Below are 16567 nucleotides of genomic sequence, written 5' to 3' on the forward strand. Positions count from 1 at the left end.
AAGCACCACTTTAGCTAATGGGGCCTCCTGCTGCCGCCGCGCCGCTGGAGCACGATTTCTGTTCTCATCCTGAAGCAAAGTTCTTAACGCGAGGTACTATTTCTGGGTTAGAGGAGTCTGTAACCTGAAGCGTATGTAACCTGAAGTGCATGTAACCCGAGGTACCACTGTTTTCGCAACACTGATTTACCATTGCGTTAAGGCTTTGTCTTATTCCCGTGGAACCTATGGATTGCGCGCCTGCGGGATCTTGTAGCTGGATCGGCAATGTTTACAGGCGCGGGATCCTATTCAGCCAAAAGCAAGCGTTTCGTCGACCCAGTTGGTTTCAATGGGAGAACGTTGGAGCCTCTCCTTGAATTTAATGTGTTTTTTTAAATTGCTTTAGCTTCCTTTGACTGAATCGTGCTCGAGGGACTAGCTGTTTCAGAATTTAAGTTTCCTGGGTGTTAAAAAGGGGGGTGGGCGGGGAGTGGGCAAGAGAGAAAGGCTTGCGCGGCTTCTGCACCGCGCGCAAAGAGCAAGCAAGCGCTTTTGTGCCCAGCAAGGGCAAGCGGCTCTCTGCCGTCTCAGCGGGGAGCGCCACACTCCCTGCTAAGCAGCCAATCGGAGGCCAGCAGAGGCGCCTCTCGCGTCCGACCTGGTCTTTCTCTGCAGCCGGGAGAGCAGCGTGCGGCGACGCGGCCGCTGGCAGATCAAAGTCACCTCTCGGCTCTGTCGCGTCTCCGGGGAACAGGCAAGCGCGAACATTCATGGCTCTGGCTCCGCTCCGCGCAGCCGCTGCCCACCCTCCAGTCACCCTTGGAGCAGCTCCCGCCAGAGGGACGCAGGCTGCAGCGCAATGGGATCCAGCTGCTTGCTGGTGGCTGACTGGCTGCTTGCCTCCCCAGAAAGGACCCGAGGGAGGTCGTGCGCCAGAGAGAGGGCGCAGAAAGCGGGCAGGGTGCCCGGGGCGCGGTGACAAAGCTGTCCTAGGCTGGCTTCACCCAGGCTGGGAGTGAGCTTCACACACTCTCTCTCTCTGCCTTCCCGATTCACCGCCTCAATCTGCAGTATGGACACAATCAAACGGGCACGCCTTGCCTGCTCTAAAGAGGGAATAAGGCACGTGGAAGAGGCGTGCACGGTGCCGGCTCTTTGGACACTCGGTAGAAGAGGTGTGCTGGCGCAGCTCGATCCTCCGTCTGCTGTTGCCTCGGTCAGATCAAGTCCCCTTGCGTTCCGCAGGACCTGCGTGAGGATAACTGGGGCCTTAAGCACCTGCAATCCTTACAAGGGCGTAAATCCCTCGAAACCCGAGTGGGGCTGAACAGCCGAGCAACTTCGGCTTTGTGACGATCCAGCGGCATATGAACGTGAGATGAAATCCAGCATCTCGCGCGGAGCCTCCAGCTCTGCAATGGGTCGGCCCAACGTTGTTTAGAGGCTGCATGGAAATTATGCCAACTCCTAGCGACTTTTAACGAAGCTAACGGATGCTTTGCACCCTTCTGTCTCAGAGGTGTGCCATAGTATTAATTGCCATTAAAGCTAATTAATATTATAGCACGAATGCTGGGAACAGTACAGTACTGGTACGAATAATGCCAGGGTACTGATACTGATCGCAGCCTCCCCTCGGCCACTAAGCTCTCTGGGTCACCTTGAGCCAGTCACAACCTCGTAGCCAACCTCGCAGGGTTGTTGGGACAAAAGGAGACTTGCTACATAACCACTTAAGCCGCCTGGAGCTCCTTTGCAGGAAATGGGGGATATGAATAAAGAAGTCCAATTTAAAAACCAGTGTGGCTAATAATTGTAATAAGCATTTATATACAGCGCTTTCATCCTTCAGGCGCAGGTATCGTGTTCCAACGAAGACCTTGTAACGTCATCGATGGGACTGATAGATCGATGGGACTGATCATCGATGGGACTGATACGTACAGGGAAACTGAGGCAAGGAGAGAGAAAGAAGCTTTCCTCCGGCCACACGGCGAATTAATGGTAGAAGTAGGAGGATCGAGTCCCTTGCAGTTAACGATCTTATTATTCTGTGCATGTTGCCCCAGCAGCTTCCACACCAAATCTTGCTACTACGCACCTATCAAGTCCCGCCCCGGGCCCTTTCTTTCGCCCTCTCCTGGGTCTGCCGCCTTTTCCCGTTGCTTAGCGCGGCGCAGTGTCTCCATTTCCCCAAGTCGCATATCTGTTTGCACCCGAAACCACAAAACGCCCAGCGAAGCCGATAGGAAACCCGGGTCGAACTACCTGGCGAGGGAAACAGCCTGGGAAACAGCAATCAAATTGTGCACCCGTTCTCTTCTCCATAATAATGACTTTTTAATATACGGTTGTCGTTTTCGATTATTGTAAGCCGCCTTGGACTTTTCTCCAGGAAAAGCGGCAGGCACATATTTTTAAAATCCACGCCATTTATTTCAATGAATTTAAAGACCTTTGGCGGCAATCGTACACCCACTTAATCTGAGGATGAACTCAACGGGGCTTATTTTCTTGTAGACATACATAGGCTTGCAGTGCTGGAAGTAAATCGCCCTGTAGCAGGTAGAGCGCTGGTCCTGTCTCGCGTGGGATACTAGGTTCACACGTGCGCATTCATTACTTTATGGCTTCGACATCTATTCCGCATGACACGTGTTTGCGCTTCGCTTTAGGTCTTCGCGCGTGCACCAAAAGCGTAAGCATCCATTAACACACACCCCCCCCTCTTCTGCTTTTAACTAATTCCCAGAGCGGGATACCCGTTTAAAATAAATCCTGGCACTCCGGATTAACTGGTTATGTTTAATGCAACCTCTTGACTCTCAGCCCACCTACTGAGAAAAAAGACGGCTCCGTGGTTATTTCAACAGGGAAGGGCTGCGCTCGGCCTTTCCATGAATCCAGAGTAGTTACTCCGGTTTACTGGCGGAGACCCTGCTCCCCTTTCTCAGCCAGATTGCTCTCCCCAGCAAATCTATCTATTTTAATAATACAATTCCATTTCTTCTTGCGATCCTACCTGAACTCAATAGGACCGACTTCGGAGCAGTCTCTATAGGATTGATTGGTGAGGCTACGCGCGGCCTTGGAGGTTAAAAAGCCCCGCAGGAACTTGGGTCCCAGTAATGTGAATTTAGATAGAGATGATAGATAGATAGATGATAGATAGATAGATAGATAGATATAGGATCGGGCTTGTCAATAGACGTTCCCTCTCCTTTCCCGTCCCCTTCTCTCCAGCCGCCGTCACGTGGCCCTGTTGGCACTGCGAGAGACGCGCAAGCAGCGCGCACCACTAGGCGCCACGACTTTGACACGTGTCCAAATAGGCGATCCTCCCGGGTGGGGAATGCCTGCTCGTCGCCTAAGCAAGCCTGCGCTGCCCGTCCGATAGATCGCTGGGAAAGGTGGGAGCAGCGAAAAGGTAAGAAAAGAAGAGAAATTTGCCGAACTTGGCTCCCTTGCTCAAAGGCGTAGCTTCTGGATCGGGATCCAATGCAGGCGCCTTTGCCCGGGGCGGACCAGAAGCAGGTTTTCTTGGGAGTAAAAGGCCACGCAGGTCGATAGAGCTTTACTCCCAAGAAAGGCCGCTTTGAAGCAAGTCTCACTAGCAAGTTAGGAAGGCGACTTCCTAGCAAAAAGGTGTCGGAGATGGCAGGCGCCGGGTGTGTGGAGAGGTGTGATGACCCATTTTGTTGCACGGGTGAAGATTTCACACGTGCCGGGTCCGGAGCCTCTTAAGAGACACGCTTACGGACTGGGCAATGGCTTTCCCGGAGCCCGGTTGATTTAAACGGGACTCCCGGCCTTAACTGACCCTGCTGGGGTGTTTCTGGGGTTTAAACTCCGCCAGGTTGGGTTCTCGGCAAATTCCTGCCCAAGGATCGCGATGGTCTTTTGCGCAGGAAAGCATTGGCAGAGCAATCCTGCCTCCGCTTTCTCAAATGTAGGTCCCGGGGAGTTCAAATCCGGGTAGAATTTTGCAACTTCTCAGAGCATGCCTAACCATGTCTACTCAGAAGTAAGCCCTGCGGCGTTCAATGGGGAGTTTGCTCGCTTCGATTGCAACCGAACTTTCTTCCAGGTATGGGAGGGGTGTGCGCGTGGGTCGGAGCTGGGGGTGCCTTCCCTAAACCGACTTCCCTCCGAAGCGTTCCGGCTTAAACCAGGCCGCCTCTCTCACCTGTCTATCAGGTCTCTCTCTTCAATCAGAAGCAATAAAGGTGTCGCTGGGGGAGGGTGGGGGTTGGTCTCTTTCGCGGTGTGGCATTAAAAGGCAGAATAATTGCCGACGGAGGGAAGAGAGCCAAGGAGTTCTCGCCTTAAAAAAAAAAAGGAAGAAGGAAGAGGTGGTGGGGGAGAGAGAGGGAGAGGTTGAGAGAAGAAAGCCGAGGAGGAGGAGAAGGAAAGCAGCAGACGAGCCCCGCCGCGAGATGGGGACACCGGAGTAGCTCTCTCGCCTCGCTGCTTCCCGGGAGAGAAGCCAAGGGGGAAGGAGGCGGGCGCTTCGTGGACTAGCGGCGGGCGGCCGCGGCCTGACCTGGTCCCGCGTGGGTCCCGGAGAGCGCGCGCGAGGAGGAGGCCCTGTGACCGGTGAGCCCCCAAAGGCGAGTGGGTGGGTGGAAGGCGCCGTCGGGGGGAGGCTCCGTCGCCTGTCTCTGCTAGCCAAGCGCACAGAGGGCGCTTGGGGGGGGGTGTTTCCTCGGGAGGAGGCGCCCGAGCTCCTCTGCTTTTCGCCACCATTGGGAGCCCCTCGGGGCGGAGAGCCGCAGAAAGAAGGTTTCAGAAAGGAGGCTCGGGAGCAGGGAATCCGCGCGCGCACTCTTCTCGACGCGCAAGAAAGGGCTTTTCTGAATACTCGCGCGTAACAAGGGTCCGGCCTTTGTGGAGGGGGTGTTTCCGGACCCTCTCCCCCGCTTGACAAAACCCGGTCCTGTCATTCTCCCTGGCCGCTGCCCCCTCCTCACCCTGGTCCCTGCCCCCCTCAGTCCTTCCTCACCCTTGGAGATACTCGCGTGTCTTCCAGTGGGGGGGGGGGAGGAGGTTTAAGGAAAGCTGAAATGGAGGTGGGGGTGTGAGGATCTAAGCAGACTTTGCACCGCACCTGTGGACCTTTGAACTTCATTCTTGGAACTGCTCCGTTTCCAGCTGATTGTTCCCTACCCACCTCTTAACACCCAGGGTCAAAAGAGTGTGTTACAAGGTCTTTCTCGCGCTCTCTCTTAGCGGGTGGCGGTCAATGTGCCTGGCAACACCCCATATATTTGGGCCGTAAAAAAATCCAGGAGGGATGCGCGCAGAGGTCCCAAACTTTGGCCAGCCGCCTCTCCAAACCCTTCCCTGTAAAGTCCCTTGAGATTAGGTGTAAGCCTTGAGGCGAACCGAGAACTCGACTTTTGCTTTTCGCGTTTGCTTTGAGATGTTTTCGCCCACCGTCGCGCAGATTTATTTGTTTTTAAGCCTAACGTTATCTTTGTGATGGGCTTGGGAAAAAAAATGAAGCACAAGCGGCGGCGGCGGAGGGGGGGGGAGGTGGAATCAAAATGTTGCTGTTTTTGTTGTTGTACTGTTCATCGTACTGTGTCTGAAACTTATTTTTTTGATTTGCGTGTGTGGCGAGGGGGGAGGCATTAATGAGAGATCGGAGATAATTATTGGTGCAAATCGAATTAAGAAAATAACATACAGTATTTGTAAGGTCATAGGTTGAGATCCGTCATGGGGACGGCAAAGGGGACCCCCCCCCCCAGTTCAGGGAATCCGCTATGTGGGTGGGTTCAGGTACCGAGTCAACACGTGTTTGGGTGCATAGCGTTCTGTGCAAAACGAGGGTGCGTTCAACATCCCCCGCTCCTAATGTAAATCCATGTAGTGGTCGTTTCGACCTGTTAATTTTCCTTTAAAAAATAAGAAGAAGCGAGGGTGGCTGAGACGCGATTTTGAAATGAAATCGAGGTGCAAAACAAAACAAAACCCCTTTCCCTCTCTGCTTTCTTTCACCCCTGCAGATAGTTAAGAATGTGAGAATATACTAAAAATCTTTAATAAACATGAACCATGGGGTTTAAAAAAATCGCGGTTTTGGGAACAAACCGAGCCAAAGGATTTTTTTAAAGTTTGCGAGCGACCTACTAATAATGTCCATAATATTCCAGCCCTGAAATCCCATTTGGTGTAAATGCGCGGACGCGTGAAAACAAATTTAGGATCTCGCCTTTTTTTCTCCAGGCGATGCAATGGCAGCGTGGATTTCCTAGCTTCCTGTGTTGTGCTTCCAGGGTCATTTAAGGGAGAGCAGAGTTTGTGCGTCATCAAGGCTCGGCTACGACCTCCAGGTCTGAGAGCCAACTGTTGAATTGGAGTTTAATTTGAATGGAACTAGGGTCGGCGTGCTTTTTAAAATCGAAGGCGTCTGCTTTATCGGTCACAAGGGCGTCTATTAAACAGTGAGAGTTGGAACAAACGAAATGACACCCCCATCCTTAAAAAAAATAAAAACCATTTAGATCTCTGGCGCCACACCCTTGTTGAGACATTAATTGTGTGCAGTCACGGAGAGGACACAATGATGTGTTTATTTATAGCAGTTGTATCCCATCTTTCACATTTAAAAGCATAATCGCTTACCTGCATGATAGCAATGTTTAAAATATTTGTGGGACTTACAACACCAGTTAGGGCAAACTGAATGATGTTCAAAACTGGTCGACAGGGAACAATTAATTTAAAACCAATTGGCGTGTAAATAAAACAAGACGAGCTGCCAAATTGTTAACATCCAAGTCTGAATTAAATAGGTTGGTTTCATTAGAAAGCGTAAAAATAAAAAACTTGATATTCCCCGGCCTAGACACACTTGTTTATCTGCGCGTGAACCACCATAGATATGTGGTTCGCGCGCAGATAAACAAGTGTGCTTAGGCCGGGAATATCTAGTTTTATTTTTACGCTTTATAATGAAACCAATAGAAATTACTTAACAAGGATTTCGGGGCAAGTCTTATTAAACATCTGGGTGGTGATAATTAACATTAACAACAACTTTAACAACAACTTTTCCCAGGCGCAGGTAAATTATGTGATGGGTTTGGGGGTCTTCCTCGCTTTTCAGATAGGATTAGGCGATTTCCCTTTCCAAAGTTCCCTAGCGTTGGAATGTTCTGATAGATCGAATCTGGGTGTGAGATGCGTGCGTATTTCAAATTCTCCGAAACGCCAAAATCACGCGCACAGTTGCCGCATGACTGGTAAACAGCCCGATCCCTGTGCTTACATGGAAGTAATCCATAGATCACAATGGGATTAACTGATCTGCAAATGGGATTGCATCCCACGGTGTGGCAGAGGTATTCCTTTGAGAATGATCTAAAAGCAGAATTTAATAAAATTCTGATAATGAAAACAGGCTCCTGCGGCACCCCCGGTTAATGTTTAACATTCTTTTCTCCTCCTCTCTGTTCTGTTATAGTTATGGCCGCGCGATCCATAACACATTTGGATGGAAACAGTTTTGCTTTTTATGGGCTGCTTGCTGAAACGATGTAAGCCGCCTTGGGCGTCTCTTCGGAGACAAAGAGGTGTGTAAAATACCCCAAACAAATAAATAAAAGTATGTGAGCATCTCTTCCCAAATTTGTGATTAATAAGAGATTGCCCATTCGTACTCAGTTCAGTCAGAATCTTCCTTCCTTATCACCTGCGCTAATCCCCTTTTAAACGATCTCCTTTGCGGATCAGACGCAGTCAGTACTTTGCACACTTCTCTAGAAACTCGTTCCATAACTTTTTTTCCCCTTGTAGGAGGGGGTCAATAGGCCTCCCTTCTTCCTTTAAAAGGGTTCTAACACATCTTAAACAAACGTGATTAGTTCGGGGTGAGAGCGAGCGCAGTTCACGGGATGCTGCAATTCAGATTATACAGGTTATAACAAGAGCAGACGAGGAGTAGAATTTGTCTCCTTGCGCTGCTTAGACGTTTCTCAGGAGTTTGCGCGTGACTCCCCTAACCCTTTAGTCTTCTCCAGCAATGAGTGCTCCCTTTTGCGTCCCTGAATGGGTGTTAGGCGTGTGAGGCCAAGCTGTGTTAATTGTGTTCATGCCTTGAAATTCGCGTTTAACGCACAATTCAGCTCAATGCCGGCATTTGGCCTTTAAAGTGCAGGCGTCCACGGCCTCTTTTATACGCCAGCTGCCACAAACCATTCGGCGTGCCCTCTTGCAGAAATATGTTTAGGATGGGGCGGGGAGAGGAAGAAGCGACTAATCCTAAACTCGTTTAAGTTCCGGGGAGCTCGGTGGGGTTGTAATAGTTTTTTTATTCGGAGATCAGCGCAAGGCATTTCAGCTGAGTTATTTCGAAATAATAGAGACAGATAAAATCCCAAACGAATACCGAGTCTCCTTATTATCTATTATACCTATTATATCTCAAGGGGTGGGGTGGGGGCTTCTGCGTCAAACCCGTTTCCTAAGCACATCCAGGAGGCGAGAGCCGTCTCGAGAACTTGAGCAGTAAGAGGGAGACGCGATAAAAGATGGGCATTTTCTCCTGCTATGTGCTATCTGCGTTAGGCACGTGAGACTTCTACCTTGCCGAAGCTAAGCCCGTCTGGTCAGTGCCTGGGAACCCACATGTAAGCCGCCTTGCGTTCCCTGGTAGAAGAAGAAAGGCGGGCTACAAATGTAAGAAAATGAAATTAAAATGATATTAAAAATGCGGTTTTTTGGGATTAACTCCCATTAAAGACTCATGGAAAACACGCCCAATGCAGGGTATGAATCGAAGTGTTCCCAGTAATCCAATTTGACCGCATGAGACTGGAGATTTGCTCTTTCTGAAATGTAACTATGGGCAGAGCAAACCTGATTCCTTTCCACCAAGGGCGAACCCACCCTTTCGGCCTGTTTCGACCGTTGAAGGGTTGTACGGCTTGCTGGGCTCAACTTCCAAGAGAAAGCGCAGAACAGGATGACATTCCAAATCCGACGAATGAGACTTGTATAGCGCTTGCGTCTGTCCAAGGCGCTTCGCGGCCATACTACTACTGCTTAATCGCAGCCTTTAACACGGGCTGGTATTTATGACTGTGTTGCTTGAAGCGAGTTAGTGGTAGAATAGCAGGGGGGAAGATTTGAGTCTGGGGTTTGTTGACACGGAAAGGGCCCGAGCTCAGCAGTGGAGCCCGCTGCTTTGCATTCAGGTGGTCTACTCGGTACAAGAGCGATGATTCCCAGCTCAGTATGTGCACCCGCTCCCTCCCTCCCTCCCCCAGCACTTGAGTCTCCTAACCTTAAACAAGTAGCTCTTAAGCGGACTGGGATCCTGAATATATACAGGTCCCATTGGGTTTATGTAAGGAAGAACTGGGACACGGGTGGCGCTGTGGTCTAAACCGCTGAGCCTAGGACTTGCCAATCAGAAGGTTGGTGGTTCGAATCCCCGCGACGGGGTGAGCTCCCGTTGCTCGGTCCCTGCTCCTGCCAACCTAGCAGTTCGAAAGCACGTCAAAGTACAAGTAGATAAATAGGTACCGCTCCGGCGGGAAGGTAAACGGTTTCTGTGCGCTGCTCTGGTTCGCCAGAAGCGGCTTAGTCATGCTGGCCACATGACCCGGAAGCTGTAGGCTGGCTACCTCGATCAATAAAGCGAGGTTAGCGCGGCAACCTCAGAGTCAGCCACAACTGGACCTAATGGTCAGGGGTCCCCCAAAAAATAATGAAGAAGTATTACGCCCCTCGCTGCTTCATCTGAGCTCGAGGAAGAGAAGGGAAGGAATTCACCTGCACATCTTTCCTCCAGGGATGGGGAAGCTGTGGCCCTCCAAATGTTGTTGGATTACCACAGCTCCCCTCATCTCTGACCACTTTAGCTTTAAACGCAGCCTCCATCCCTCCCCGCAACACAGCACGTGAGAATTTGCAGGTTTTGCACAACCGTGTCCTGCTACGTCTCCCGGTGAGTGAGAATGCGGTCAGGTAAGAAGCTCCAGGGAAACTTTATCCTTTGGGCTCTGGAGCTGAGCGCAGACAGGCGAGGAGAAAGTTACTACAGCGGGCAACACGAGAGACGCTCCCTCGTCCTTCGGCGCGCGACACCCGGCCTGAACGCGCGGGGGCGCTGCTCCAAGGCGAAGCCTTTGGAAAGCCGCGCAAGAGCCGGATGCCCGGGACGCCAAGCAGCCTGGTCGCCTCCTCCGACTTCCAGCGCAGAGTCTTTCCCTCCGGATTATTGCATTGTTCAAAGGCGGGTTCGGGATCAGGACGATCAAGCCCCGTTTGCTCTGAAAGGGAAAGCGCGGGGATCCAGTCCAGTTAAGCTGGGGACAGCGCGGGGAAAGGAAGCCCCGTTTGCGCCTTTATGACGCCGCGATCCAAAGCAACCTCGTGCGCAAAGAGCAAGCCTCCTTTCCCCTGCTGTCCTTGCCAGCGCATCCCAGCGGATGAGCAACAGGAGTCCGCGGTGGTGTTTCTGTTTGTGTGTGTTGATCCTCGTTTCCAGTTCAGGATGGGCGCCTCCCGCTTGGCCAAAGGGAGATGGAGAAGGAGGAGGAAGGCCTGCAAAACTCACAGCCTTCCTCTCTGGAAGCAAGAGCCGGACTGGCCCGCGTTATCTCCTCCTCGTCTCCTATACTTGAGTCCAGCAGGCATTTATTTCCCACAGCCCTCTCCGGCCCATTAAAAGAAGTCTCTTACAGACACTTCCTTGGGAGTTAAGTCCCGTGGAATTTAGAGGGAGTGGCATTTCCGAGACAGAGAAAATGCAATTTAAACGCGCATCGGATCTATGTTTAGGATCGGAGGGCCCATCTCTCCACTACGACAAACGGAAGCGTTCCTCCGCTTCTCACCTTCGGGAAAGTTCATTCAGTCGGCTTTGTTGGCAACTGAGAAGTGTTTCCCCCCCTTTATCTCAAGAGGGGGACGTTCGGGCCCTTTCTCACGTTACACCGAGTCAAATTTAGTGTATGCCCGTAACTGGGAGTTGCGGCCAGTCTCAGGTGCCTGAGGCGCACGCGTCTCTATGATGCGGACACTTTCCACATTCGAAACGGACATGTATATAGATACACACATATACAATCACACAAAAGGTGTACATATTTATATAAAAGATGTATACTTCAAGCACCTTAAGTGAAACGTGTGAATTGGGTAAAACATAGACACGCTGCCTTTCTCGCACGCAGCCTTTCACTTTTAAATATATCCTCCAATCACATATGAGCACATAGCCTTCCTTTTCCATAGACTGCCCATTCCCCCCCTCTGCACCTTTCCCTGTATGACTTTGACACATACACACGCGAATTCTAATGAAAACCTAAGGTCTTCCCCAGGAATGCATTCACACACACACAAACACACACCCTGCGCGCAGACCCTTCTTTGCTAAATGCATCCCCAGGTTGCTATTCGCAGCCTATTTACTCCCAGAAAGTTCTGCAGCCACAGCCTCTAACCCGAAGCCGGGGTCGCTGCCCTGCCAGTGTCGTCACTGCGGGACTTCTTTGAGAAGTCTCACGGTGCAATGCTAGCCTTACCGACTCGGAAGCAAGCCCCACTTGGGTCAATGGGCCTTACTCCCAGGTAAACAGGCATAGGGCTGCAGCCGAAGGCGCAGGGCCCGGCCGGCTACATCTATTCTCTTGCTCTCCATAGAAGTTAAAGGGCCTCTCCTCTCCCACTTCCTGGGAGGCCGCTGCGGCTGCCTGGACGGTATTATTCTTGGGCCCATTCCGCAGAGCCGGTGGCTTGAGGCTGCGGGTCTCCGCCCGTTCATTGGAACGATGTTAATTCATTTCCATGGCGGCCGGGCTCCAGGAGGAGGCCGTCGTGGTTTCCTTCGCCTCCCCTAAGAAAGGCAGTGGAACTCCCTCTTGCAGAGGGGCTTTCCCCGACGCCTCTGATTTTTTTTAACTAAATAGACTGTAAGCCCTTTGGGCGAACTATTATCCTCTCCCCGGGCAGATAAGAGACTCTTTTTAGCCAGACAGAGGCGCCTCAAGGCGCAATTTGTCAGCCAGGGCGCTGGAAGCCGAAGCCAGCAAATAATTTGGAGGGTTTGCGTGACCTTGGCTCGAGAGCTTGTTGCTTCTGCAGACCTCCGAAGTCTGAGCGCTTGGCACTCCAAAGGAGATGGAGAGAAAGAAGGACTCTGCAAGACAAGAGTTCGGATGTCAAAAGGAAGCATCAGAGAGGCTCTCCTTTGGGTTATTAAATCCATATCGGAAAGGGGCCGCAGAAAAAGGGACCCCCGCGAACCTCACGGAAGGAACGATGCTGCAAAAGTACTTTCAAGAATGGCAAATGTTGTGAGTGGTTTGACTGCCAAGGGAGACTCCCACCAACCTGAAAGGGTCTTAGTTGGTTTAAATCAAGCTACAAGACGTTTTGACCCGAAATGCACTGAGAACTCTTTTATGCCACTGGATTTGCCCTGAACTAAAGAGTCCTCTGTCTTGGTTTTCCTTTTTCCTTTTCAACTACTCAAATATTCCAAAGAATAAATGCCTCCTCGAGCTGGATTATTTAAAAAAAAATGCTGAAAAAGTAACGTTGTTAGATACTGCAAATTGATTTTATATTTAGCAGGAGAGGGGGAAAGTTTTTCCTCCTGTTCAAATAAAGACAATATGTGAAAACGATCAACTAAGAAACCATACATAATTTGAAACAGAAAACGCCTTTATTGAGCGGGGAGGATTTGTAAATTTATTAGAAACTCTTGTGCCCATCTATTTATTCCACCCCATGCAAATGTGCTTATTTCCGCAACTGAAGCATACGATATTATTATTATTATTAAAAACAAAACACTTCATAAGAGCCACTTGGTAGATGTTAAAAGGCAGTAAATTCAGTTTCATGCCGTTTTACAATAATCTGAGTTTAGGAATAACAACGCTTAAAACCTTTTTGGCGATGGGACAGCCACAAGGGTTTACTTTTCATAAGGGGTTCCGGGGGGGGGGGGAGTTTAAATACGTCAAAAGAAATCCAAACTGCACGAGGAAGGAAATGGCGAAAGAATAGAAGCTACATTCGCAAACCGTTGCGACCATTTTTATGCACGTATTTAATTGTATGCATTATTCAAAATGATCCCAGGAGCGGCTGAATAATTTAAAATCAATAGTTTCCCTAAAATCTTTATAAAATATTAACACTTTATAAAATATGAATAAGTTAACAATCCGGTTGTATTCGCTGCAAGGAGGTTGAACTTGACCGTCCTGCGATCAGCCTGTTCACACAGAGCGGCGGCGTGAAACGCGATCAGGGACCGAATGGCAGTCAGGATCTTCAGCTCGTGGGCTACATGAAATCGCTCCTTTAAGGAGCTTGGGCTGACACTCTCCAGCCATCGGTGAGAAGAAGAGTGACGAACCAACCGGGGAAAGGGGGAAGATCCTGCCTTTAAACCCAATCCTACCATCAGAACGACTCCAGCCCTAAAAACCGCGCGTTCTTCCAACTTTGGCCACCAGTCCGGATCCTAAAGGTAAGAGGACCATTGCCATTCTCCTACTACCCACCGGCTTGTCAGATAACGCCTCCTGGCAAATTAAAACAGCCCCTACCCCGCCCGGAAAATCCCACTAGATTTAACTTCTTTTTTAAAGTTCTCACGCATTCAGATCGTTTCCCCGCCGCTTTTCCAAATCCGCACAATTTACTTCCGCTAGTTCGGGCCAATGCTCCAACTTCCAGTCGTTTGCAAAGAACACTATGGACACCGAACTACATGTCCAGGACCAGGGCAAGAAGATAAGAGACATAACCCTCACCTTGAGTCGTCGGAAGCCTACGCCCGTGCCCCAAAAGTTCAACCGCGCACGCGACCTTCGCCCCCGCCTCCCCCCCCCCGCGCCTCTTGCTGCCAAAGCAAGATGAAGACGTCTGTATGAAGGTCTTCAAGAAAAGATCTCTTAAGATCCAGAAAGAAAGAAAGAAAGAAAGAAAGAAAGAAAGAAAGAAAGAGAAAGTTAGTTCATCCTCTGCTGCAGAACCGCTGCCTTTCCCGGGATGGGTGGGGCCCTCTTGCAACCTACTCCGATTTCAAGTGGAAACGATCTGGAGTTAATCTCTTACCCGGATCAGGGGCTTCTCCGTGGTTCCCAGACTGCCAGCCAGCAGCACTTCCTAGTGCGGGCCGAAGCCCGGAGAAGAAAAGAGAGAGGCAAAGAGAGTGGCGAGCCCTCTGCAGTCTATAATGATTCCCATCCTTTGGAGACGCGAGCAGCGAGAGAGCAAGAGCCGCCGCCGCCGCCGCTCCGCTTGCTGCGCCAGGCTCCGAGCTCCAGCAGAGCCCAAACCCCAAAGAAACAACAAGCGCCCTTGACCGAAGCCCCGGCATCGGCGGGCGACTGTTACTATGTTTCTTTTCCTTTGCGATTGTGCGCGCGGGCGCGTGGCAGCGGGGAGCTGCTCCAGCTTTTGTTTCCAAGCCGTCGAAGGCAGGCAGGGCAGGCCTCGGGCCCAGATCGTCGCGGTTCTTCTCGACATTCTCCAAGGCGAAGCTGGCGGGTCAACTTGACCTTGGGAGCAGCACGCACCTAAGCGCAAAGGAAAACAAGAAACGAAACAAAAACCCACCCACACCGCTTCGCTTTCGCTGCAGAGATCGAAGGGGTGGACGGCTGCTTTGGGGTTCCGATTGCCCCAATTGTGTGTGTGTGTGGGGGGGGGGAGGTCTTGCGGGACAAAAGCCCGGGCGCTTCGGCTTCTCTCAACTTTCTGAACTTCGGATTTAGGAGGGCCAAGTTAGGCTCTCCATGGCGTGGCGAAGGGGCTTGAACAACTCAGAGAAGCTATGAGCCACGCCGTGCAGGGCCACCCAAGATGGACAGGTCATAGTGGAGAGTTTGGACCAAACGGGATCCACCTGGAGCAGGAACCGGCAAGCCACTCCAGTATCCCTGCCAAGAAAACTCCATGGACAAACAACAACGAGAAGTTAGGCTCTGCGAGTGCAGGCGCACCTAGCTCTGCAAAGGGTCCCTGCGTGCTTATTTCGGAGCGACTGAAGGAGAGGGAAAGACTGATTTACAACACCCCTCCTTCCTCTCCGAGGATGTTCTGGAGCCTGTTCCATAACAATCGAATTCTTATTATTTTTTACTTTGGTATAATAAACTGATAGTGCAACCCCATCGGAGTGGCTGGGGCAACTCAATCAGATGGGCGGGGTACAAATATAATAATAATAATAATAATCATCATCATCATCATCATCATCATCCAGCAATAACAACAATTAAGTCAAGCAAGCCAGCCCCTGGGTTGTAATCTACACTGTCTCGTCTGCGCTGCAGAATCCCGAATTGGAGGTTCCATCACAATTTCTGCCATGTCCACACAGCGCCACCATTTAAAACATTTAAATGTATTACAAGTTGTAGGGCAAAAGGTCGGACTAAACCGCTCCCTTCGCAAGATTGAAACGCGTCCCGCTTTGGCCGCAACCCCCCCCCCCCAACGCGCATAAACGCGCAACCCCACGCATGCTTCCGAAGAGGGTGGGTGGGTTTATTTTGACCCTCTAGCGCCACCGTAAAACAAACAAGCCGGGCTTTCTTAAGGTGGGCGCGCCAAGTTCCGGAGCTTCCCCGGCAAAAGCACCGAGCTTTTTTTTTTTTTTTACGCCGCGGTGGAGGGGGACGACTTGGAGGTGTGGGGAGAGAAGGAGGGGCCGGGGGTGAACGGCGACCCGCCTGCACAAGAAGGTGCGGGAAGAGAAAGTTTTTTTTTTTTTTTAAAGGAGAGGGATTCCTTCCGCGCCACCTTAAATGCTGCGCGGGTGCCGCTTCGATTCTGAGGCAGAAGCAGGTCCCCGTGGCCTGGCCTGGGTGGGGCGGAGGAGGCGAAGGGAGCGGCGCCCCCCCCCCAGGGAAAAGGAGGGTGTTGAGCGGCTTCTCTCCCCCCCCCCTCAGTCTATTAACTACCGCCCCCAAAGGGGGCTGGCGGGGGGGGGGGAGCGCAACGGCTCCCCTTCACGGGGCACCGTCCCTCAGGGATGGCCGTTTCGAGCGGGAGAAGCGTTGGCTCAGCGCTCTCTCTAACCACTGAGCGGCACCACCATGACCTCTCCTCACGGCCGCCCCCGAAACAACAACAACAACAACAAAAGACCAAGCCCCCTCCCCTTCCACCCCCCCCGGCCAACAAAGCGGCTCCCCACGCGACGGTTTTCGGCCGCCTCACGAGCCACCCCACGCGACACGACCCCTCACGCCACCCGCGCCGGACTCCTGGAATGCGCGCGCCGAAAAGCGGCACGCGCGAGATAGACCGTTATCAGGCTGAGGAGACGGGGGGGGGGGGTCGGATTGATGGGAAGAGCAGAAAAGAGCGGGCGGCGGCGGCGGCGGCGGCGGCGTATGTGTGTGCGGTTATTCGCTCGCGCGCTTTCTCCTCAGGACTGAGGCGGCGGTTGAGGCGGTTCCCGCCTCTCTCTCTCACTCTCATATACTCGGGGCGGTGGGGGGGGGGACACACGCGGCTCCCTCTCCCTCTTGCGTGAGGGCGCTTGTTTGGAGGCCTCGGGTCGCTGCGGACCCGGGGAAGGAGGCGCCCGGAATGG

General features: G+C 51.8%; 1 protein-coding gene across 1 annotated transcript in view; it reads right to left on the reverse strand.

The window, feature by feature from the left end:
* The window catches only part of LOC308581545 (uncharacterized protein), a 60548-nt gene extending 44225 nt beyond the window's left edge, over window positions 1-16323 (reverse strand). The window contains exon 1 of the mRNA XM_081184087.1: window positions 14077-16323. Within this exon, the coding sequence (XP_081040213.1) occupies window positions 14077-14341 (265 nt within the window). The 5' untranslated portion in view covers window positions 14342-16323. The remainder of the gene's footprint in view (window positions 1-14076) is intronic.
* Between the last annotated feature and the right edge of the window lie 244 nt (window positions 16324-16567).

This window comes from Podarcis bocagei (assembly GCF_964188305.1).
Source record: "Podarcis bocagei genome assembly, chromosome: 1".
NCBI lineage: Eukaryota > Metazoa > Chordata > Lepidosauria > Squamata > Lacertidae > Podarcis > Podarcis bocagei.